The sequence below is a fragment of the Micrasema longulum genome, unplaced genomic scaffold (genome assembly GCF_059751315.1).
Source record: "Micrasema longulum isolate JH-2025_06_02 unplaced genomic scaffold, ASM5975131v1 h1tg002365l, whole genome shotgun sequence".
NCBI classification, from domain to species: Eukaryota; Metazoa; Arthropoda; class Insecta; order Trichoptera; family Brachycentridae; genus Micrasema; species Micrasema longulum.
The window spans coordinates 15,913-40,395 of record NW_028279515.1 but is presented as its reverse complement, the minus strand read 5'-3'; the positions used below and the strand labels follow the sequence as shown (position 1 = coordinate 40,395).

General features: G+C 32.9%; 1 protein-coding gene across 1 annotated transcript in view; it reads left to right on the top strand.

Moving 5' to 3' along the window:
• LOC148272351 (SLIT-ROBO Rho GTPase-activating protein 1-like) overlaps positions 1-24,483 on the top strand; it is an 80,591-nt gene that overhangs the window by 40,538 nt on the left and 15,570 nt on the right. The window contains exons 2-16 of the mRNA XM_088240152.1: positions 8,121-8,304; positions 11,318-11,483; positions 12,211-12,453; positions 13,166-13,294; positions 13,377-13,485; positions 14,168-14,283; positions 15,246-15,419; positions 17,887-18,102; positions 18,612-18,760; positions 19,595-19,731; positions 21,368-21,580; positions 23,079-23,184; positions 23,320-23,416; positions 23,941-24,056; positions 24,227-24,303. Coding sequence (XP_088096278.1) covers positions 8,121-8,304; positions 11,318-11,483; positions 12,211-12,453; positions 13,166-13,294; positions 13,377-13,485; positions 14,168-14,283; positions 15,246-15,419; positions 17,887-18,102; positions 18,612-18,760; positions 19,595-19,731; positions 21,368-21,580; positions 23,079-23,184; positions 23,320-23,416; positions 23,941-24,056; positions 24,227-24,303 — 2,232 coding nt within the window. The remainder of the gene's footprint in view (positions 1-8,120; positions 8,305-11,317; positions 11,484-12,210; positions 12,454-13,165; positions 13,295-13,376; positions 13,486-14,167; positions 14,284-15,245; positions 15,420-17,886; positions 18,103-18,611; positions 18,761-19,594; positions 19,732-21,367; positions 21,581-23,078; positions 23,185-23,319; positions 23,417-23,940; positions 24,057-24,226; positions 24,304-24,483) is intronic.

The window sequence follows — 24,483 nt, the reverse complement described above, 5'->3', positions numbered from 1 at the left end:
CTTAACTCTAATGGACCAGTGAAGTTTCCATATTAGGTGTATTATCGTTATATCTAATTTAAATTCTATGATCTAAGGTTATCAATTAACCATTTTTATCTTTTCAAGTGCAAAATGAAGGAAAAAAAAACATAAATGAAAGTAGTACTTTTAAAAAGTTATTTTTATAAGTTTGTACAACTACTACTAACGTATTTACATAAATGGACATAATATATGAGTATTTTAAAAGTAAGAATTAACATATTACAACAGAGATGAAGAACATTTAAGTGAAGGTAATTTAGAAGTCTAGGCATCTACATGGCTTATGACCTGTCAATGGCGGGTTTAAGTGTCAATGGCGGGTTTAAATTCACCATTCTGCCCACATTTGAACATCTATATTCCTTCAATTCTTTCATCTGTTGATGTTTGTGAATTTAAAGAGCTAAGCTAAAACCTTTATTTATGCGGGTGATATTCATGTAATTGAATTATTTCACCTACATACTAGACAACGCCTGAAAAAAAAAAATTACACGAATAAGTTCTCCCTGTTTCCCAACTTCAGTTATCTTAGCCTTTTTTACACCGGACAGTATTACAGCCAATTTCATCGCGAATCTCCTCCATTAGACTTGAAATGACAGTATATGTTATTCCGCCGAAGTGTAAATAACATATTTTTTCATAACGTTACACATGTCAAATTTCGTGTCAAAAAATAGTATATTCGGGGAATGTTACTGCATTACTTATTTCAAAATAAATATCTGCATCTGGGAGGACATAGAATTCTTGCGAAGCCTTATGGCGACCGTGCTCTATCGGAAACGACATGCAGAGATTGGTTTCGACGCTTTAAAAATAATTAATGACCTTAGTGGATTCACAATTTTTTTTTATTCTGAAAAGCGTTTTTTTATGTATATTTATTCTGCTTGTGTAAGAAAAGATTTTAGGCGTATATATTGTTGTTGTATATTTAGTTATAAAGGTGCTAAACTTGCTTTGTTTCTTTGTTGTTCTCAATATGTGTTTTTTTCTAAATGCTAATATTATTTATGTCCCGAATTGAATTGTTGTAACTCCTGGAAATGTAATTCAACGGATTATAATTGTAAAATACTTGGTGTTATATGATTTATAAATAAAAAATAAAAATAAATGAATTATTTTGATGTTGAAGATAAAGAACGCTCTTGCGCGTTGAAAAAGTTTGAAAGACAAATAATTGAAAGCATTACTCGATGAATACCCATGTCAGACGCAAAATGAACTTTGCGAATCATTAGGAGTTGAACACACAACAGTTGCCAAACGTTTAAAATCATTAGGAATTATTCAAAAGCACGGCAATTGGGTGCCGTACGAATTGAAGCCGAGAGACGTCGGACAAAAACAGCGAGTACTTATTTAAGTCCCCAATATTAAAATTTTGGTAGCCATTTTAAACGAGTTGCAAATAACCCACTAATAAAAAAATGGAAATCAAGTTGCGGCAGAGTGGGTTTCGTACCACGGGTATCTGGTCTGTGAGTCCGCGACAGCTAACTACGGGGCTACAACCCGGTTGGAAATTGATAATGAGGAAGTTGAGCCCTACGGGAAATAGGATTTTTAAAATGTTCTTCTAAATTAGAGAGGTTGTGATAGGTTTCCGGTTTACGGTAAGTCAACTGACGAATCAGCAGAACTCATCAAGAAGAAGGGGAAGAGAACTTGAGACGTCGCACGCGAAGTATTTTCAAAATTACAAAACTTTACAAAATCATAGCGCTGAAAATACTATACATAAATATTAAATTCAATAGCTTAGTTTAATAGTCTATTAACAAATAAAAAAACACTGGACTTCCAAAAATTTTCTAACTGGCACATTTTTCTATTTTCATTTTCTAAAACAAGAAAGTGTATATTGTGGTGTAGTACACAGTACACAGTACACACTCAGTAGGTATTATGTCTGATTAAGGACGGGTTCTATGCGTTACCAATGCAATGCTGTTCGCTTCCTGTTCTGATTAGAATTCCGGTTGCCATATTGCGCTATCGAGTGAAGCAATCCCGTTAGAAATTAGTTGAAAGTGTGAAAAGAGATGCTTCTTTTCCTTTTCCGGCTAAAATGATATCAATGTGATCTAGAAAAAGTACAACACGCAGACGTGTCGATAATTTTTATTTTCCATTTCATACGATCATAAAAATCCAAACGGCGGCATGTTAAAATTACATACGCAGTGCAGTATTGACATTATTAATCACTAACTTTTACCTATGGATTCGCTCACGTCGTGTTCGGGAGAAATTACTTAGGTAATTAATTAGTTTAATCGTTTAGTAGCATTGAAATTTATTTTTTTAATTGGGAAAAAAACTACAGTTTTTATTCCATACATAAAATAAGAATATAGGCGTAAGTATAGCCTGTGAGCTCGTCAATACATGACAGATGACATTAACATAACCATAGAAAAACATAGCAGTTGAGCTCTCAGAAGTAAAGCAACGTGAATGCAGCAATGCTTGAACTACATGTCAATAATATTCTAATAATAAATAATATTATTTGGCCATACGGAACTTTAAAGCACACCTTGGTTTAATTACTAATAGTATTTTATCGGTTAGGTAGGTGTATTTAAAAAAAATGTTGCGTACCTGAAAAAAGCACAAATAATTATGTTTTTGTAAATGATGTCAGTAGCGACACTCAGAGAGTGGCTTTGTGACGTTTTGACATTTTTTATAAGAAATTCATGGCGTAGCCGAAATACTGTTATAAAAACGAGGATGTTTTTGTTGATTGACGTTAGCAGGCGCTACCCAGGGGCGACTTTGTGACGTGAGAAATTATTTAAAAAAAGAGATTCATGGCCTAGCCGAAATATTGTAATTAAAACGAGGATGTTTTTGCTGATTGACGTTAGCAGGCGCTACCCAGGGACGACTTTGTGACGTGAGAAATTATTTAAAAAAAGATATTCATGGCGTAGCCGAAATATTGTAATTAAAACGAGGATGTTTTTGTTGATTGACGTTAGCAGGCGCTACCCAGGGGCGACTTCATGACGTGATGAAATTATTAATTTAAATATTTTTTTTCATTTTACATGGCGTAGCCGAGATAAGAAATTGCGTGGTGTTTCGAAATTTAACCGTGTAGGTAGCCGCCTACTTACAATATTATTTTTGTATTTGTATAACTCCTGTTTTATAATGTTTATGTATTTATCGCTATAAGAATTAAACTAAAGATAGTTTTTATTTTTAATCGCTATCCGTTTTTTAAATCATGTTTGTAACACTCAGTAATATTTATTTTTCAAGTATTCAATGTTATTTTTGCATTTTAATTAATATTGTTAATATAAAGCGTATTTTTATTTATTCGAATTTACTAGACTGTTTTTATTACAAAATATAAAAATGCATATTTCTCTATGTATTTTTCTGTTATAAACAATCTATTAAAATAATACACATCAAATTTCCATTGTCTGTTGATTTTATTTGCATCTTCTTTTTTTTCGATGGTTAAAACTCTAGGAAATTCAAAGACAATAAAATTTTTACTGTCATATATTGGCGAGCTCACACGCTATACATAGCCCAGAATATATAGAAACTAAAATTGTTAAAACAGTCGAAATAAATGTTCCACAGTGATGTAAGCTGTTGATTAATTACATTATAGGTATCAAAATAAAAGCTTAAAAATTGAGAAACATTAGGAACTTAAAAGTTGCAAACAAAAAAATAAAATTGAAATAGTAATAATAATAAAGTAAGAAAAAAAAATGTTGCAACAGAGTAGGAAAACATTTTTGAGAAGGGAATCTGGAAGTCTAGGAATTTACAGGGCTAATTTACCTGTCATTGGCTGGTTTAAGTGGCCACTTCACACACTGAAACCATTCACCATTCTGTCTATCTTTGAATATCCACATTTCCTCAACTCTTCCACCTGTTGACTTTTGTTGTGGTTAGTTCAAAACATTATTAAATTACTTCAACAATGTTTTGAACTATCTTCGAAGAAGTATAAAAATTGTTTTTTTTTTCAGGCGTTGCCTAATAGGTGAGTTGATTCAGCCGGATGAATCTCACCCACAAAAAGTACGATGATAGAATCATAGCAAACATCTAGAATAAATTTTCCAAAAAAACATCCCATATTGATTTTAAAACTGACTAAAGGTCTGAAGAAATGTTACCATGATTTTTTTTTAAATCCAAAAATGTGATAAATCACATGTGACATGAGATTTTGGGCATGGTTATTACAAAAATTCTATTCGAGTTTAATAAAAAACAGTTCTTAATGGTTAAACGTCGATATATCACTTCTTTCCTGACAATCGCACGGGTAATTGACTGGATAAAACTGACCATTACAGAAACTGAAGTTCGTAAGTAGTTAAGTACAACCGTGGCACGAACAAACTTTTCCCCTTTCTCAGAATCTTGCATCATTTCATCTGACAGCCGAACTGAAGCGAACGATTTGAACACAATTGCGCGTTAAATGAAAAAGTGAAAACTTTGATTGCTGGGGAGGATAGTTATCTAAAATATTTTAATAAAACAAAACGTGTAAATCGATGTTAGTAATACGTAATACTCAAAGTCAAATTTTATTGTATATGCATGTAATGTTATAATGATCGCGTTGGCGGATTAATTAATTACCTACCATGAACCTTTATTGTGTATTTGGGCATTACTATTGATATATTTTTCAAATGGGATAAACATATTATTAAAATATGTAAAAGATTAAGGACGGTTATACTGCCGTCATAAGAAAGAAGGACGCATCCAACATTTTTTTTGAAAATGAGTTAAATACATATTCGGAATCAGGTAAAAAATACGCATCTACTAAATTAATCGGGTTGTGGTCCTGTGGCTAGTGTCTCGGACTCACGGACCAATGGTCCGTGGTTCGAATCCCACTCTACTCCAACTTTGTTTCCATTTTCTAATAGTGAGTTATTTACAACTCGTTGAAAATGGCCCTAAAAATGAAATATTTGGTAAATCATAAGAATGCAAATATTTCTTTAAAAAAAATAAAAAATTACATCCTCCTAAAATAACCACAACCATATTATTTTCTCTAATAAATGAGACTAAACTGCAAAAAGTCTTTAAGATTACTAAATATAAATGCTGTTCTGACTTATATAATTATTAAAGACTGATTAAAATACTTATTTTTTCTTTCATTCCGTTTTAATAGAATAGAATCAATCGGCATATTAGCACTTAAAAAGAAAGACGTTTACTTACTTACTAAATAAAAAGGGCGTTTCTAGCTAGAAACGTCTTTTCATTGAAGTAAAACATATTTTCTTGTATTTTTTTTTTTACTAAAAAAAACTTGAAAATGTTAATTGTTAAATATATAACGTAAAATTTATTGAAATTAATATATATATTCCGTTAGGGCAAACCATAATACATACTGTCGCATAATAATATACTTAATTTTTGTAGTATTTTTCACACAGCGAATTTTTCAATCTCCGAGTTACAAAATATTTATTTTCTCCGTTTTTTGTTTTATATAGAAACGTCCTTCTTTCTTATAACGGCAGTATAGGCAGCATGTTTAGAATAAAATATTTTGTTCCAATAAAAACATTAAGACTTGTTTATCAATCATTAACGGAATTATTTATTAGGTATGTTATTACCAGTTGGGGCCCTTCTTGTAAAACCAACATTAAAAAAATCTATTTTTACAAAACTCGGCTCTAAAATGAATCAACAGATCAGCTAGAACTGATAAGGAAGAGGTAGGTAAGCTTTTTAAAAAACAAGGGTGCCTGTCCGTATATTCTATTCTATGGCTCAAATTTGTTTCTAGATATCCGTTTGATAGTACCTACCAGAAAAGGTATATACATAATACATGGCTAGCACAACGTGAAGGCTTGTCAGTACCGAGGTTTTTAAACAAGTATGGCCAAAGAACACTCCATTATACAATTCCTAAAATTTTCAATAAGATTCCTAAGCAGATTTTAAAAGAAAATGTTTACAAAACTTTTAAGAAAAAAATAGTTCAATGGCTAATATGTAACAAAGCTTTATTTTGATTATTATTTTATGTTAACTGTTAACTATTTAAATTTTTGTAAATATATTGTTCGTGAAAAATACGTATGCTTTTAGTTCTTAATAATGTTTATAATTTTACTTTTTAAATTGATATAAATCTTACATTGATAAAATTTTACATCTTAGTAAATGGAGAACTAATTGAAAAGATTGATAGTTATATATACTTAGGACATGAAATAAAGCTCGGCAAAGATAATCAAGAGGTAGAAATAGAAAGAAGGCGAGGTTTAGCATGGGCCGCCTTTGGTAAGCTCTCATTTATCCTAAAATCTCCGAAGTATTCACATTACTTAAAGAAGAAACTTTTTGATGCTTGTGTTCTCCCTGTACTGACATACGGCTGTGAAACTATTGTGTTCACGAAAAAAAATTTACACAAATTATCAGTGACACAGAGAGCCATGGAAAGGAGAATGCTGGGTATTTCGTTGAGAGACAGAAAAACCAATACATGGATTAGAGCGAGAACAAAGATCACCGATGTGGTCCATAGGGCTGCCAACCAGAAATGGAGCTGGGCTGGTCATATAGCCAGAATCACAGACTCTAGATGGACCAAAAAAGTCCTGGAATGGCGACCCAGAACGGGTAGAAGAAGTGTCGGCAGGCCTCAGACAAGGTGGTCTGATGACATAAGACGAGTTGCAGGAAGTGGTTGGATGCGGCTGGCTCAGGATAGGGAAATATGGAGACTAAAGGGGGAGGCCTATGTTCAACATTGGACAAAAGACGGCTGATGATGATGATGATGATGAATTGATATAATTTCTTTAACTTTTTTCTTTGTAAAAATAAGAAACCTGCTGACAAGCCGGTTTCGCAGTTTAGTGGGTTTCATTATTTTTTCTTTTATATTTTCTGTTCATGTTTACCTTCTTAAATAAATAAATAAATACATACTTGTATTAGTAGCATTTTTTTTTTTTTTTTTCTAAATTCATTTCGCATGTTTTTATCTCCCTGTTGTTAAATCTACACTAAAAAAATCCAATAAATCTTTACAAAAAATTCATTCAAATTGCCATCTCAATGCCCTTTTAAAAATACGGGATATTCAATAAATATATTTTTATCGCGATTCAAACAAGCACCTGTAAAGTATCGAGGGAATTCACACTGCAATAAATTCGAAGCTCTCTCCTTAAGTGCATTTTGCGTCCAGCTCAACTATGTGTGCATTATGTGTATGCACCTTTACCAACAGCGCCTAATAGCAGTACTTAGCGTGCCCGAGGGATCCAATTTATATCCCATCTGCAGCGTTTACACTTTGCACAGTCGGACACAGAAGGGACAGAAGACGTAATTAATGGAAATAGGCTGTGAAACTACAATAAGCTTCATTCAGTAGCCATATAAAAATAAGAAAATGTACGACAATACGTAGTACAAATAATGAAGTTGTGTTTGTGATCTCTAATAATAAAGCAACTCGATAAATATTAGGAAAACGTTCTCTCCTTTTTATTTTGCCCTTATTTGCTGCATAGTTGATGGTGATATTGTGTAATTATGATATTAATATAAAAAAATATATTTTTTGAATCAAATAGACAATATGTTAAATTTTTGGCGGGTTTCTCTAAAGAATTTAAAAGCAAATGTAACTGAAGTTAGACTTTTATTTGGATTCATTTTGTAAGTTTAAATTATGCGTTGACCTTAGATTTGAAGAAATATGCTGTTTGGGAAGTTTTGGTGCGCTAGACCGAATACATTTATAAAATATGGTCATCGATTGTGTGCAGAAGAATTCAGCATTCTTGGGCATAAGAATCTGGAAAAAAATAATTGGATGCAGGGTCGAGGGGAGATGTTTCTCGGATATTAACAGGATCTTACATTAAAGCTAGAGATGATAATGATGAGACCAAATAAAACACGGTTTTTCAGGTTTTAAGTTGATAAGAATGTCCGTAATCAGCACTGCTGCCCTGATTTGAGATCATGTTAGCCATCACCAGAAAGATCCGTAATTTTCTAATACATTTTCCTCTCTCTTCCAGATATTCGCGCTCAGCTCAACGAGCAGCTGCGATGGCTGGACGCGCGCGTGGAAGCTCAAGTGGCGTTGGCTGCCGAACTTCAGGAGTTCTTCAGGAGGCGGGCGGAGGTTGAGTTGGACTACAGCCGCGGGCTGGACAAGTTGGCCAAAGGGCTGCAGCTGCGACATAAGGAACAGAGGAACAAGTCAGTATTTTTTTATACTCGCAGACAAAGATAATAATATTATGTAGCTATGCAAAAAGGTCGCTCAGTAGCACTTTTGTCATGAATAGTTTAAACTGCACAGCTCGAATGCGCGTCACCTTTATCTTCAGTTCTTGTTATAAGGGAGTCTTCATCGGGTGAAATAAATATGAAATTAAATATAGATATTAATAAATTAAAATAATAATAATTCATAATTCATTTAATCATTAAATCAAATGCAATTTTCCACTCTTACTTTCCTTCGATCATCCTTTACCACTCCTTATCAATTTCCTTCTTTTCCTTTCCACTATCTCCTTGTTTTGTCCATATTTATCTTATTTTAACATATAGTATATTTATTATTTATATAGTTTAAACTTCAAGCCGTCGTCGCTTTATTACATTTATTATTTAGTGAATAGATATAATTGGATGGCAGGCCCTACTATGTATACATTTTATATAGTTTTAAAAAAAATAATAACCTGTACATCTGTTGGTATTCGAAATAAATAAAATACAATAAAATAAAATAAATAAAATAATGGTTTGATATTTTTACATCCCTTTCTCATTTAAAGAACAAGTTAAACCCCCTATGGATATGTGTATCCACAATACAAAATGCAATGAAGGATATCAGCATCATGATGATAACTGCCTTTAAATAACTGGAAATAGTAGTATCAAATATTTAGGCATAATCATTGACCAAAATATAAAACAGAAAGAACAATTTAATCTTGTAAATATAACGATAAAGAAATGTAAAGTAATGTCTTATTTACTTTAGATAGTTTATACAACAAAAAAAAACTGAACAACTAATTAAACCTTAACTAATAAACAATTTACCTACGTACAAAAATAATTTCGAAAACAAAACATGGTTATTAAATCCAGACGCTTTCTGATGACACTCTACCTGTCTAAGACCATCGCCATCCCACGAAACGATGCGATATATCCAGCATCCCTAATCTCTTTTGGCAACTCATTAAACATCTCAATTCCTTAATGGTACATATTGTTCTGAGTTGCCCGGATTCTTGTTTTTTGGAGTCTGAAACATTCACCTTTCCCAGCCATGATTTTCGTTATTGCGCTAAACATTACTGAACATGTATTCGGGCAACAATTTATTTGTTATATTATCTATTGATAGATGAAAATCAATTTACTTTGCATTAGCTCAATCTGTATTACAGTATGGAATAATCGTATGGGGTGGTGCTTTTAAAACAAATATTTCATGAGCCAGCCTCCAGAATAACACTATTAACTCAGTTTAATACTAAATCGACTTTGTTTAGGACTTCGTACCACAATTTCGGCCTGAATGGTTTTGTTATTTAATCAATGACGTGGGTCTTATACACATTCTGGCAAAATGGTTGGACCAATTGGTGTTTGCGGTTTGAATACTTTTGCCAGAAAATGTATTAGTCCTACACGTTTCAAAAAATATACTGTTTTTTCCATAATTGTAGGGTTCTTTTCCAAAACAGACTATTTCCAAATTTGAACTTTTCCGGAACCGATATTTAAGTGTCCAAAGACAGCCCGGTTTATGTATTCCAACAGCAAAGAGAGTTGTACAAAATATAAATAATTAGCTCCCCTTTCGAAAGATGAAACTAACCGATGCAATTTCTTATCTCATGTCTCTCTGAGGTAATAATTATTTCTTTGTACCTATATTTTTTGTTATATTATGCGGTTTACAATATCGCACATTGAGTAGAAGACTGTTGTAACTCAAAATTACTGATTTTACAGGAGAGCAAAACTTCAGTTTCGTAAGAAAAAATGATAGTTTTTTTAGTATTTTTTTTATACAATGTATTTGTAGTAGGTACATCAGGATTAATTGAAAGTATAAGTATTTTTGGTAGAATATAGAATACATAAAAATGCATACTAAAAAAATTAAATAAAAGAAAAGTGAAGTAATTAGTATAACTTCTCAGGTATTTGTGATAGAATTACGACTGTTTTAGTCAAATATGCAGAACGAAATTCACGTTTTGACCGTGTCCAAAATCGATAAATTTAGAGTTACAACAGTCTTCTACTCAGTGTGCGATATGTTACTTGTGTTGTTTTGAGCATAGATACTTTTTGTACCCCAAATAAATGAACTGTTTAAATACCAATCCAAACAGGTTTATTCAATAACCCGTCAATTGGTTTAAATAAAAAAATATATTGGATTTTTTTTTATTGTTTTGAATTTTCCCAAAACTAACCAATTTCTGGAAATAGTCAGTTTTTAGGATTTTTTTACGTGAATATTGGAAATACCCATATCTTTTTGAAAAATAACTGATTTTTAAATTACAAAATCACCCCAAATTAGTGCGTTTTGGAACTAGACGACTCCATATATCAAGATTTATTTGCAAATAATTATAATGACGTGCGGCGTTTGCTTTTTAATTCATTTGTAATGTTTTCTCTCTTCTTTTTTATTTACATTAGATTACTGTTCATTTATTTCTTCTTTTTTTTCTTTTTCTTTTTTTTTCTTACTATTATTTATGTATATCTGTGTGGATTTAATTATGAATATGTATTATTTTAAATATATTTTTCAGACACCATAATTATTACAATCATGTAAATGAATGCCTCGACAAGGGTTGTGCCCAGTGAGGTATTCACATTAAAAAAAAAGTGTCATGTAAAAAGTGAAATAAATAAATTTTATGTTCGAGAATATTTTTTAACTTACTGTGATGCTACTTATGAAAACCTGTAATTGGCTTATTTGTAATTTGTTTTGTTTTACATATAAGATAAATACAGCTGTTGGTTATCCAAATAAAGAATTTAAAAAAACATGTTTTGCGTCCCCAAATCTATATAATGTGATATAAAACTCGACTTTCCATATTTTGGAAATAGTCAACTTTGGAAAATAACCCTACAATAATTATTGTGGTTTGAAGACTTCGTCCTGAACGCAGTTGAAACACTAATTTTCTCGTCATTTGACTTTTTCCAGGCGGGAGCAATGGCCGCTGTTCTCTTCCTACAGTTGTTACCAACAACTTGTGGCTGGAGCTCGTGCCCTAGCCAGGGACCACGCCACCCTAGCGGACCTTCATTCCACACACCTCGTGGCCCGCCTGGCCACAGTCATGGAGGACGTGCAGCGAGTTTATCGCAGGGTGAGTCCTACGCACTGCGTATCATTTCAACAGAAACATATAAAATACGATAAGAAATATGATGAATAGAGATATTTGAGTATAGTTTTTTTGTCACACTCTCTCAGATGCCTCCCCAATATTGAGCGAAAAAGACAACTGCATATCAGACTGATTATGCCTAACTAAAACCGAGAATTCGTTGTCCCGTTTTCCGAACCCCAAAATTGAACCGATTTTTTTTTCGAAAGAGTATCAGAACGAAATTTTCTGTATCGGTACCTTTTCCGTTTTTCAAAATTATTTATAATATTTTTATACTGTACGTCCGAAGACGCAAGATAAAACTGGGAGCTTTTTTGGGTTTTTAGATTAGTTCGTCCTAGCCTTTACTCTAAGGTCCTAGTTTCCATAAGAAGCAATTTATCAAAAAATCAAAATGATAGAGATACGCTAATGGTAAATATCTAGTGTGTAAAAAAAGCACTACCTTAGTAGTGCCATAATCCAGGGAGAAAATACAAGAATACGTTTGAATGAAGAAAAGTCAGACCGCCTTTCCTCTTAAAAATATGCTTTTGTCTAAAACGTAATCGGGTAGTGTCGTGCATTGTTAGTAATTACGTATGTAGTTGCAAACAGCTCAGTACTCCTAGTAACTCGATTCGGAATTTTGAAGTTAAATGTTTCAGGAGTTCGCAACAATTGAGCCCCGAATGAAAAATATCCTTGAACACTTTGTTTTCAGTGTCGCGAGGTCGCGTACGAAACGCACGAGGAGATTCTCCGCGTCCTGCACGAGCTGCACGCCGCCATGAAGACCTTCCAACAGTACGGCGCCGAGTGGCGGGCCGCCGAGGGCAAGCTGAGGGGGGCGGAGGCGCAGAGGGCGCGGCTGCTGCCTGCCCCCGCGCCCGCCGCCGCGCCCGCCCCAGCGCCGCCCAAGCCCGCCTCCAAGAAGGCGCGCACCCTGGACAAGGAAGTCGAGAAGGTAAGCCACTACGCTTAAAAAACTACTTAGTTGATAGTATTAATTTCTCCGCAAAAATCTCCTGCATGCCATTTTGGATGGGTACTAACTATAGATGACGACCCCGTCGAATGTAGGGTCCCTCCACATACCTAAAAAAACCTTTTTAAAAACCTAGGGTCTTCCTATCGGTTTCGCTCATACTAAAAAGCAATTTTTTTTTGAAAATAAACGAGATGCTCTTTAAAAAAATTCAATTTCATAATCGACGATTTTAATTGAATTTAATTTTACTGCTTTATTTATTTTTTCAAATACTATATATACATATACAGTTTACATACATGCATTTTAGGAGCTTGTCCGCATTTGCTCTAGTGACGAGGAAACCACCGAAAACTCGTCAGGAGAAGGCGGACTATTCTCATCGTCAACAGACCTTCCGATCTACTTGAAGAGTAGAGCATTGGTGTCCTGCTATCATTTATACTTTTTATTGCCTTTACTATATTTATCATGTATAATGTTACCTCACTTGACAAGTCCTCGTGACAAATCACTCTATGTGCACATCACATTAAAACGAGTTGAAAAGTACCACCAAGGACCGAAATAAATGGAGAAGGAGGGGTGGGTATTTGCTGCAAACTAATCCCGAGGATTAAACCAGATTAAATATAATTATTTCCGCGTTCCAATAATCTACAGTGCTAAAATCTCTTTTCTTTTTCAGAGGAAAATTAAATACACCGATGCCAAATTGAAAGCATTGAAGGCAAGAAATGAATACTTGCTGTGTTTAGAAGCTTCTAATACAACTATCCACAAGTATTTTGTAGATGATCTCTCCGATTTGATTGATGTAAGTAAATTGAAATGAATAATTTTGGAAGTGTTTATAACCGCACTGCAATGTATTCAATAAGTGTATTTTTCGTTTGCAGTGTATGGATCTCGGTTTCCACAATTGCATATCAAGGGCACTAAGAATGCAAGTATCTGCGGATGAAGGGCGAGCGAGAGCGTTGCAGCAAGGAGCTGATGCACTTTCAAGTAAGTTTACAGAAGTTCATTTAAAATTTTGTTTTGTATTTCAGGGATAGTACCTATAGCATTTATAATGGTAATACGCACCATAATTACCCAGAAATATAAAGCTTGTTATCATTTTCCAACACGTTAAAGTCTCTTATAGATATAGATTTATCTGATTTACTGGCTATGTTTATGGCTTTTATTGGAGAAAGAAAAGGCCCAAAAATACCTCTAAGAGCTATTTTTGTTGCCTTTTTAAAACTAGACTGTTTTGTATAGGGATTAATCAATCAAGTCAAACAATGAAGTGCTGTTCCTCGACCAGCATAGAACCAACTATGGCCAAAAACAGGCATGCGCCAATGTCCCGTTTTTGTCATATTGTACACTCATGACAAGATTTGGACTTTTTATTTAAGTCTACCACGATTTAAACAAGCACTCGATAAATCGTCCAGATCTTGGCTTGATATCGTTGAATGTTATGTCAAAGCTCTGTTGTTTTTGGTTTTGTCTCTTATATTAGTAATTTCGACTTTATATAAAATGTGTCTGGCTTACCTTTGTAAATGGATAATGGTCTGCAAATTAATAAATAAGACTCTAGACCATTCAATCTATTTTGGTATCTTGACATAAATTATTTTTAGTTTTTTACATTTTCTGACATATTTAAAATGTTTGATTACATATTTTCCAGGTTGTATAAATGCACTGGACTCTAGATTGGATAAACAGAAATTTCTGGAGGCTCACCACACCGCATTTGTCATTCCAAAGAAGTTGGCTTTCCAAGGACAGCAACCGAGTGATGAAGTATGTATTACAATTCACGATAATTTATATATTTTTTATTTACCAACTAAGCCACTTATGTAACTAAATAGGTGATAAAAATTGTTTGGGGGAAAAAAAATTATATTTATTTACATTTCAAGATGACATAATATTTTTATTTTAAATACATGTATTTATTTTATTCTAATTTTCATTACAATCAATTTCGGTGCCATTTTCAACTAGAGTTAGATAGATGGGTAGGTGGGTAAAGGGGTTTTTAGTAATTTAAAAACATTCAACAAAATATCAAATTCCATAAAACATAATATATTTATGGAGTATTATGGATATATTAAAAGTTGATTTATTCCACTTTCCCAATCTAGTATATTATTATCAGACTAGAGGAGGCAGCAATCACCCAAGGTAGAGATCTCCAGAAAATAAAAGTGTACCTAAATTAGAGCTTGTGGGACTCCTGTAAATGCTTTGAAATGTTTAGTAATAGAAGGTCAATAAGATACAAATTTACTCATTTTTTCAGTTTTAGTGCCAAAATATGGCATTTATTGAAAAAAAATTTAGCAGGTTTATTTGCAAAAAAAATACTTTAGTAATAGAATTAAATTCTTAGGATCTCTTCCAGTTTTTCTTTTTCCGATTCTTTGGAATCATTGTTTCAATTCAATAGGAAATTTATTTTTGGAAGAGTTACAATAAATACCAGGAGTGCGATTTAGAATGCTCTCACGGGTGTATAGAATGCTTTGTTAATGCGTAATTAGTATGTAAATTACATGCAAGCGAAGCATTCTCTGTTCTCGTAAGAGCAATCAGAATACCAGCGCAGGAGTTATCACTAATGCTTATTTTTCCTAAGCAGAATGTTTTGTTTTTCCTGCCAAGGTCTTTAAAAATCTTGTGATCATACATCAGACCTCTGAGCAGGAGTTTGTGACACTACCACATGACCACAACTGGAATGATGCAATTTTCAGGATTGTGAAGTAACAATAGGCCAGGACGGAGTCGAAGACAGTGTGTCCCGAGCGCTGAGGGGAGAGATGGAGGCTCGGCTGGCGCAGCTGGAGGCTAGGGTCCGCCACCTCAGGACGGAGTCCGACGAGGTCTGGAAAACCCTGGAGACAGCGGAGACCACACTTCTACAGATGGTAACAAAAAAAAACGAAATATATTTTATTGAAAACAAAAAAAGGCTTTTTGATAACTTTAACCATAATAAAGAAAAATGTTCAAAACAGATGCTTTAATAACCATCTGTAGGTTTTTATTAAGTGAGACAGTATGGAATACGGATGTTCAAACCGGTAGAATGCTAAATTTTACATTGTGTGTAAAGTGATCGCTTATACCAGCCAATGGGAGCTCATATGCCTCATAAACTCCTAGATTTTCATATTCCTTTAACTAAGTTTTCCATGTCTTTAAAAAAATATTAGGTGTTACAACATAAGTTGCATCTGTTCTTTTTCAAATATAAAAATGAGCACAAAAAGTAAAACAAAATGGTAAAGGTCAATGGTTTTTGCGTTTCAAATACGGTAATTTTGACCTCAAAGACATGGAGTGTTCTGGACGACCAGTGGACTTCGATGAGGACCGCTTAAACTATATTATTCATTAAAATCCCCTTCCAAACTCATAGGCTGAGCAGATAAAGTGTAGTTCCATGACTGTATACCACCATCTTAAATCGTCCTACCGTCTTAGAAATGCAATAACCATCGACGAGCTGTTCATTCATATCATCTTCACCGTACACTGAGCAAATATTGCGAGCAGCATTGGCAACAAAACAATAATTGCCCCTCATTGGGACTATTGCTCTACTATATTATATTTAGCTAACGAGGGAGACATAAACAAGTTTGAAATACTACAAAATAGAGCAATGAGAATTATACTGAAAAAAAGCAAATATAATAGTGTTGAAAAAATGAGAAAACAATTGAACTGGATAGGAATAAAGAAAAGACTATTGTATAATGTATTTGTATTTATATATAAAGTGTTTAATAATCTCATGCCAAAGTATTTTATAAGTGAAATTATATTAAATAGAAATGTACATAAATATAGGACAAGAAATAGAAATAGGATAAGACTACCACTTAAGAAAAAAACAAAATCACAAAATAGCTTAATGTATAAAGGGTTAAAACTGTATGATGAGATGCCTGAAAGTATGAAGAATGAAAGAAAACTTACAGATTAAAAAAATAAAATGTTATGTTTATTGTAATAATGTAGTTATGTAAGAAATATTTAATAAGTATTTGTTATAATTGTAAATATATTAGTTAATATACAATGTAATATTAACTAACTCAAGTAAATAAATAAAATAAATTCCCTCAATAGAACGCAAACAGAAGGAGGTGTCGAAAATGCTCACTTCTGTCTGACATTCCATTTTGAAATCAAATAAAGTAAAATGTGTAACGTAAAAGCAAACGCTTATCTTGTGGAGCAGAAAATTTTCTTTCGAATGACGTATAACCTTTTTTGTTAAAAAATATGTGTTTATGTACTAGTAAATTATACCGTGTCGCAGTTGGCAGCAGGCACATTACGTGTTATTTTTGTAGCGTGTAGTGCCGGGATCCATGTTGAGTTTACAGCCCGTCGTCTTTGTTTATGTTATTTGGGTATTAGTGTATTACAATTGCCTCTTTTATTATTCGTACACTGTAATTTCTAGGTTTATGTAAAATCTTTGGTTCGAAGGCGAAAATATGTCCTGTGTCTATAAAGTGTACCGCTATTGCAGATTTTTCAGGCTGCCCAAGTTTACGCTCTCTTTAAGTTCGTCAATTCTTTTATATACTGTGTGCCCTTGGCCCTGTTTGTCCAATGTACACTTTATCACATCCTTACATATTGATAAATAATTGATAACAGTGACTGAAAATCTACACACCTCTTTACCATTTTGTTTTATTTTTGGTGTTCATTTTTCAATTTGGAGAAAAACACCCAATTACAGCTGTTTCTTTAAATTAACTTATAAACTTTAAATTAATTTATAATGGATTTTTAAAAAATAAATCATCTCTTGTGCATCTATGGTATAAAATCTCTCCACTTTGATATTTATGTTTGCTTGTATCCGCCTCTCATTTTTTAAATTTATTTATTAACGCTTGTGGATTATAACATTCATTTTACAAAAATATATTTATTAATCATACTCTGTTGTTGATATTAATATTTTTTTGTTTAGTTTTATCTGGTAGTTTATTGTATAATTTCAGTCCCTGGCTTATTAGTCTCGACTGTCCTTGTCTTGTTTTAGAATTCCATGAATCTGCTTGAGGGTATTAGAAGCGAAAATTATAAATCTTTATTGAAAGAGTTACTGAGATATTTGCGAAAAACTTTCAAAAAAGAAATGTGAGATTTCTAATTATGCTTCACCAACTCAATGGAGAATGCTAAGTTTGCGGTGTCAAGTAGTATTATTGAAATCTGTTTTTGCAAGATTTAGAGACGGTTTTTGGCATCAATAACTAATTTTCTTTAAAGTTTGCTTCTAACACCCTCGTTTCTCACAGTTTTTTCAATAAAATGATGACAACTAGCAGTATATTTAATACTCGATTTTCTCTCTGTAATCAGGTGGACGCCAAGGACTGGGAGACCAGCTGGATGTTCGGAGAGCAGCAGAACGGATCCTGCAGCGGCAGTGGGGGCGGCGGCTCCGTGCTGAACGGGGGGTCGGCCATAGGCTCTAGCAGCACGGTGTCCGCAGGGCCCCCGGCCCCTAAGCAACCTGAGCAGGTTGCCCTCAAGGCCAGGGCCGACAGACAAGAGACTGAAGACTTTTATCTCACGGTAAGCAAATTGTATACATTTGTTATTCAATAATTTCAAAATGTCTCGGTCCGCAAATACAGCAACAAATGGACTTCACAAAAATAGCTCTGATAAAATTTTATATACGTATTTCGTTAGCCTTGCTTGTAAGTCCCAAACTCACTTTTGTTCAGGGGAGAGTAAAACTTTAGTATCAAAGGTTTTTTTTAAATGTATTTTTTTAATAATGAAACACTGTGCGAATATACAAATTTTACAAATCTTTGATGGGCGGACATGAGAGTATAATTGCAAAAGTGCAATTTTTTAGGAGACCAAAAAAATAATTATGAATACAATTGTTTAGCTATGTTTATGTTTGTCGCAAGAGGCAAAATTAGCAGTTCACAAGTTCTGGTCCTGACCCTGATGTATGGGTAAATGCTTAGACTTCCATATTCCCTTCTCTGTTGCAGTAAATTTAGATGTTATGTATTTACTTAAAAAGTTTAAATAAATAATAATAATAATGATGATGACAATTGTAGAAATTCCGTGAATATCTGCTGGGCAGCAGCCGGATAGCTCGCCTGGAGTCCAAGGGGGGCTTCTTAAGGGGCAGGATCGGGTGTGCGGCTCGAGCAGGGGCTCCACCTGCTCTCACGGCCAATCAGCACCATCCAGCGCCGAGGCACCGGTATGTATTTATCTATTATGTAAATGTAACATTACAACGGAAAATTCTTATCATTATCATCAATGGCGCTACACCCTGTTGTGGGCCTTGGCCTTCTCCGGAATCTATCTCCATTGCTAGTGGACATGGTTTAATGATTCTAATCTCCTAATTTTTATGAATAAGGAAGTTCAGTGTTCTATATAAAAATGCTTTCTAATGCGCGGCAAAAATTAGAGCATTCAATTGTACTTCAAAACTTCTTGAAAATATATGAAATGTAAATGTATATATTTAATGTATAGATCAACAACACAAAATAATTCCCATTTAAATTTATTTTTATAATTTTTCTTCCAAAATCAAAAGGTTTTTTGTCCCTCCTGAACATTTTGACAGACGGTTCACAGTATTGAACGTAGTTAAATACCAAGCTTGAAATCAATGTTTTTTATTTGAGTAACCACCGTCTCAGATGTGATTCATTAAAATTGAACACTACCTCCTTCACATAATATGTGCTATAAACGACGCCTTGCCGTTTTAAAGTTTTACTATAGCTAGATAATGGGTCTACAGTTGCTATTCTACTGGGTGACATCTTCCACGCAAGGGGGCAGTGTAGAGGCAGACACGGTGTCACATAGAAATAAATGCACCAGTGTAATTTGGCTCTTTACACACACATTATTCAAGAAAAACTTACAGGGGTTAGATTATCCTTATCCTTAGATTTGTACCGTACACTCAGTCGTAAGAGGTAAACAGTTTGTGAGCCAATTATAAAAATCTATTTATGATCTACTATAAATATTTTCCAGTATTGATATTATTATTGTTTGTTATTTGTCCCAGAAAACGAATAGGAAGAGGCAGTTCTTGCCAATCTCAACCTCGGCTGTTTGCTGGATCGCTGGAGGAGTACCTCGAGGCTACAGGACAAGACTTACCTCTGGTGGTGACATCTTGCATCCGAGTTATCAACTTGTATGGTGAGTCCATTTACGAATCCCTTGGAGAGAAAGGAATTTATAATTTGTATCGCTTGCGCACTGGAAACAAAATGGCCGTCTTAGGGTTTGCAAATTTTTAATTTTAGGTATCAAATGTGTTTTTTATTCCGTATTCTGACATAAAGATCACTTAGACATCAAATATCACACACTTCTATTACTTTATAACTGCATTTTTTACTACATTGAAAAGCTTTGTGTGTAATAGGTACATGTAACAATCCAGCGCAGTGCCTTATACATAATTTGGTGTGGATGAGTGTCAGAATATACCATGAATTAATAAATAAATATTTAATATATCCCACTGTTCAATTATTAAAAAAAATTAAGGATTTAGATATAAAATTGTTATAAAAAAATAATTTTTGCTTCAAACACATAAAGACAAAATAAATAGTAGTGTTTTTAGGTCACAAAACGTAAGTACGCGACTTAGAACAGGTGGTAATATCTTAATTCTCAAATCAAAAACAACTACAGCACAACATCATTATACTTACAGAGGAATATTTTTCTTTAATGAAATGAACAAAGAAAATAAAAAGTACAGTCAGGAATACAATGAATTTAAGAAATAAGTGAAACGTTACATTAATAATTCTTCTTTGTGTAGCACTGATTGAAAACACAGTTTAATATTTTTTTTTGTAATTTATATGTTATCTTAAAAATGTTAATAATTAAAAATAAAATAAACAAACTATTGTAAGACGTCACTCCCCATTATGTACACAAGTTTTTTTTTTTCTTTTACATAATGGGTAACGTTAATGTAAATATATGTATTTAATTCATGTAAAAATTGTATTTGGTAGTAATATTGTATTTTTATTTGTTATCTGAATAAAAAAAATAATAAAAAAATATATTTTGAGCATTATATTACATCATCACTCTAGAACTGGGGTGTTTACCTATCTTATGATTATTCTAGGCATAACTGTGAACCCCAAAATTATTTTAATGTGAATACTTTTTATTTTTGGTTATCAATATAATATCGACGGCAGAAAGGAAAAAGTTACCAAGCGACATGTAGCAACTTTACAGAATAGCCAATAATTTTTATTTTTTTTGATAATTAATATTTTAAATTTTTATTTGATTTATGTAAGAATCACACCAAAACAATATCTAGGTAACTACCTAGTCAGATATTGCACTTTAAAGTTAAAAGCTTATCCCAAATCAAGAACTAAAATTAATCTGCAAGTTAAATATTATTTTTTGTATTTATAAAATTTTTAATATTTTCATTTACTTTTTAAGCAAAGATTATTTGATACCATTTATGAAGACATCTCATTTTTTCAAAATTTGTAGTTATTAACTTGTCCCGAGATTTTAAAAATAATTTTTAAAAAATAATAAAAAAATAACTTTAATCTTAAGTCTTTTAAGTTGCCTTTTTTAACTTATATATAACGTAACTTTTTCCTTTCCACTGCGATATAGTCAACATTTATCTTTTCAATTACACTGGAGTATTGAGTTGGTGGAAAATGACGAGGCATCAGAAAACACGTAAATGTGAACTTTTGAACTAGATTTATAATTCTCTTTCATATTTGGAACACAATACTTATTCATACATTCCGACTCTTTGCTTTAGGTTTGCACCACCAGGGAATATTCCGAGTATCAGGGTCTCAGGTGGAGATCGGGGCGCTACGGGAATGGTTTGAGCGGGGGGCTGACCCCCTGGCCACAGTGAGCGATGCGTCGGACATCAACTCAGTAGCCGGAGTCTTGAAGCTATACCTGCGAGAGCTGAGAGAACCACTGTTTCCTATTGTTTACTTTGAACACTACATGGATCTCGCACGTGAGTCTAAAAAAAATCTAAATATATCTATAATATGTGTGTGGAACGGACGAAGAAAAAAAGACTTATGAAAAAGAAAATCGAGTGTTTATAGACCCCTTCTTTGTATAGTGGTTGACACATTCCATTATCTATTAAGAGGATGTGCGGTGACTGACAATTTTGATGAATAGGTATTTAAACATTGTTGTTTGTCCCTCTCGCAAATGCTTCCCCGGTAATGTGCAAAAAAGAGAACTACACGTCGGACTGATTATGCCTAACTAAAACTAGCAAAATCGGTGTTTCGTTGTCCCTTTTTGCGCATCCCAAAACTGAACTGATTTGTTTTTTTTTTAGAAAAAGTCTCGCAATGAAGAAGTTTAATGGTTTTCAAATTTTTATTTTATTTTTGATAGACTATTAAATTAAACCAAAACATTTTTTTCTAATTTTTAAACATCATATAATCAGCACTATGATTGTTTAAAGTTTTGTATTTCTGAAATTACTCCGCATGTAATGTCAGAGGTTCTTTTTCATTTACTCTCTGTCAGTTCTGCCAATTGGTCCGTTTACAGTAAGTAAACCGGATATCTTTCACATCTCTCTTATCATTGGTTGATTCATATGAATTAGTGACGTCGTTCAAAGTAGTTAGTTTTTTTTTTGTACATTTTCAATAAACTTTGCCTGACAATTTAATGCTCTAATTTTTACAAGAAAACATTTTTTGTATCCAATTTCCCTTAGGGCTGAAGTTCCTCATTGAATTTTCTGTGTTGGCACCTTCAGTGTTTTTCAAAAATAGTTATCATATTTGTATACTGTAATCTGATTGAGATCTTCCAAAAAATAATGTATATTACAACGAATGTAAAATACAAACTTTTTTAAATACCAAAAATGGGAATCCTACGATTTTGAATAGTTTGTGAATGCTCATTGAATGCAGTCCTGGTATAAATAAACTAACTCAGTAAACTATGGGTACATTATCACTACTTTTGAAAATATTTATTCTCTAGGGCATTTCTATGTATTAATTGGTCGATGGGTATAATAAATACCTGGGCCCCGCTTACAATGGTAAGGTAACAAAGTTTCTTCGACCGTCTATAAAGAAAAGTCAATATTTGTGTACGAAAATGAGTATATTTGCATGAACATTTAAAGTATCTTCATCAATAACCTATAATTGAACATGTTTAAAAGAAAAAAAAATGAATGCATATTCTGCTTTTCGTTCAGAAAACTTAATTTTACTTTGTAACTAAAATTTAAGATAAATGTTAACTTCTCATTGTAATTGGGGCCGTGGTAAACAATTTAATTTTTTTGTAATCCCAAATTTATTTTTTTACAAGGCTCAATCATATACTATATATTATGTTTTTTTAACAACAACAAAAATTACATCGGCAAAGCATAAATGCTTTTTAAATGTTTTGTTGATGGAGCCACTTTACTGGCCCATAGGAAAGTAATTATTAATAATATATGTATGTGAATATTTCAGAATTGGAGTCAAAACCAGAATTTGTACAAAAGATGCGAGAATTTGTACGTGGTATGCCGCGTTCTACAATGTTGCTTCTGCGATATCTCTTTGCTTTTCTCAATCAGTAAGTTATACATATAAATTGTGAACCATTTAATTGTATCTTTAATATTTCTTATTGATGTAAATGTCCACAAAAACAATTTATTAAATACGTTATTTTAATATGTAAGTAAAACAGTGATGTTTTTCTTTATAGTCTGTCAGAGTTCTCCGAAGAAAACATGATGGATCCTTGGAATCTTGCTATTTGCTTCGGACCCACACTTATACCCGTTCCTGAAGATAAAGACCAGGTAATTCAAGTTACGATATCTTAAAAGTTTTTTCAACAGAATAGAAATGCAAAATAATCATACATTATTTTATTTTATGATCTTCTGTGAGAAATGTATCAATTTTTTTATTGAATTTTTCTATTCTCTAATGATTTTTTTTTTTTCCAAAACGTTTGTTTAACTTGACGGCCTCCGTGGTGCAATGTCTAAAAATTTAGTTTATTTCTTGGGGTTCCTTCAGTAATTTCTAATGAGAATGCAATAGTAAAATGTTAATAGTCTTTATAGACCGGACGAGAACTATTCACAGGGACCCTTCACAATAGATCTTCACAGGTCGCAGTGACATCATTTGTCTTATCCTAATTTTACAAAATATTTTATTTTCTAATTACCTACCTCATTAGGTAAGACTGTATTTGATTTTATTTGTGTGTGTACAGTCCATTAAAATCATTACCTTCGAATTATATGTGTGTGACAGTAAGTTTTTATATTAATCATTAAAGTGCACTGTACCTTATTAAGGTTTTTTCTTCTAGGTTCAATACCAAAACCAAATAAACGACTTGATAAAGAATATAATTATCCTACATGAAGAAATCTTCCCACATGATGGTGGACCTATTTATGAAAAGTACCAGACATTACCTGGCCAGTAAGTTTTCTTCATTTTTTTCATTTGGCAGCTGGTTTTTGGCTGGTTGGTTTGTTTTAAGAGTTCGTTTAGTGTTTAAAAAAATAATTGATCTAGTGACATAATTCAGTTGTCTCCGTGCAAACTTTTTCAAGAAGATTCTATGTCTGTGTTTTTTTCTTATTTTACAGAGAAGTGGATGAAAGCCCCCTGGAGGTGGGTACTGACGACTTAGACTCGGAAGCATCTCTTTATCCTTCGGAAGATGGTTAGTATTTTTTATGTATCTTCCAACTATTATGCATGCATTGTACCCTGGTGAATAAAGAATACAATTTTGTGTATGAAATAAGCGACAGTATTGGGATTCCTTAAAATGGCACATGGCATTGATGCTCCCTGAAATCGCCCACAATTTTGTTTCTTTGATATTCGGGATTCCTCTTGC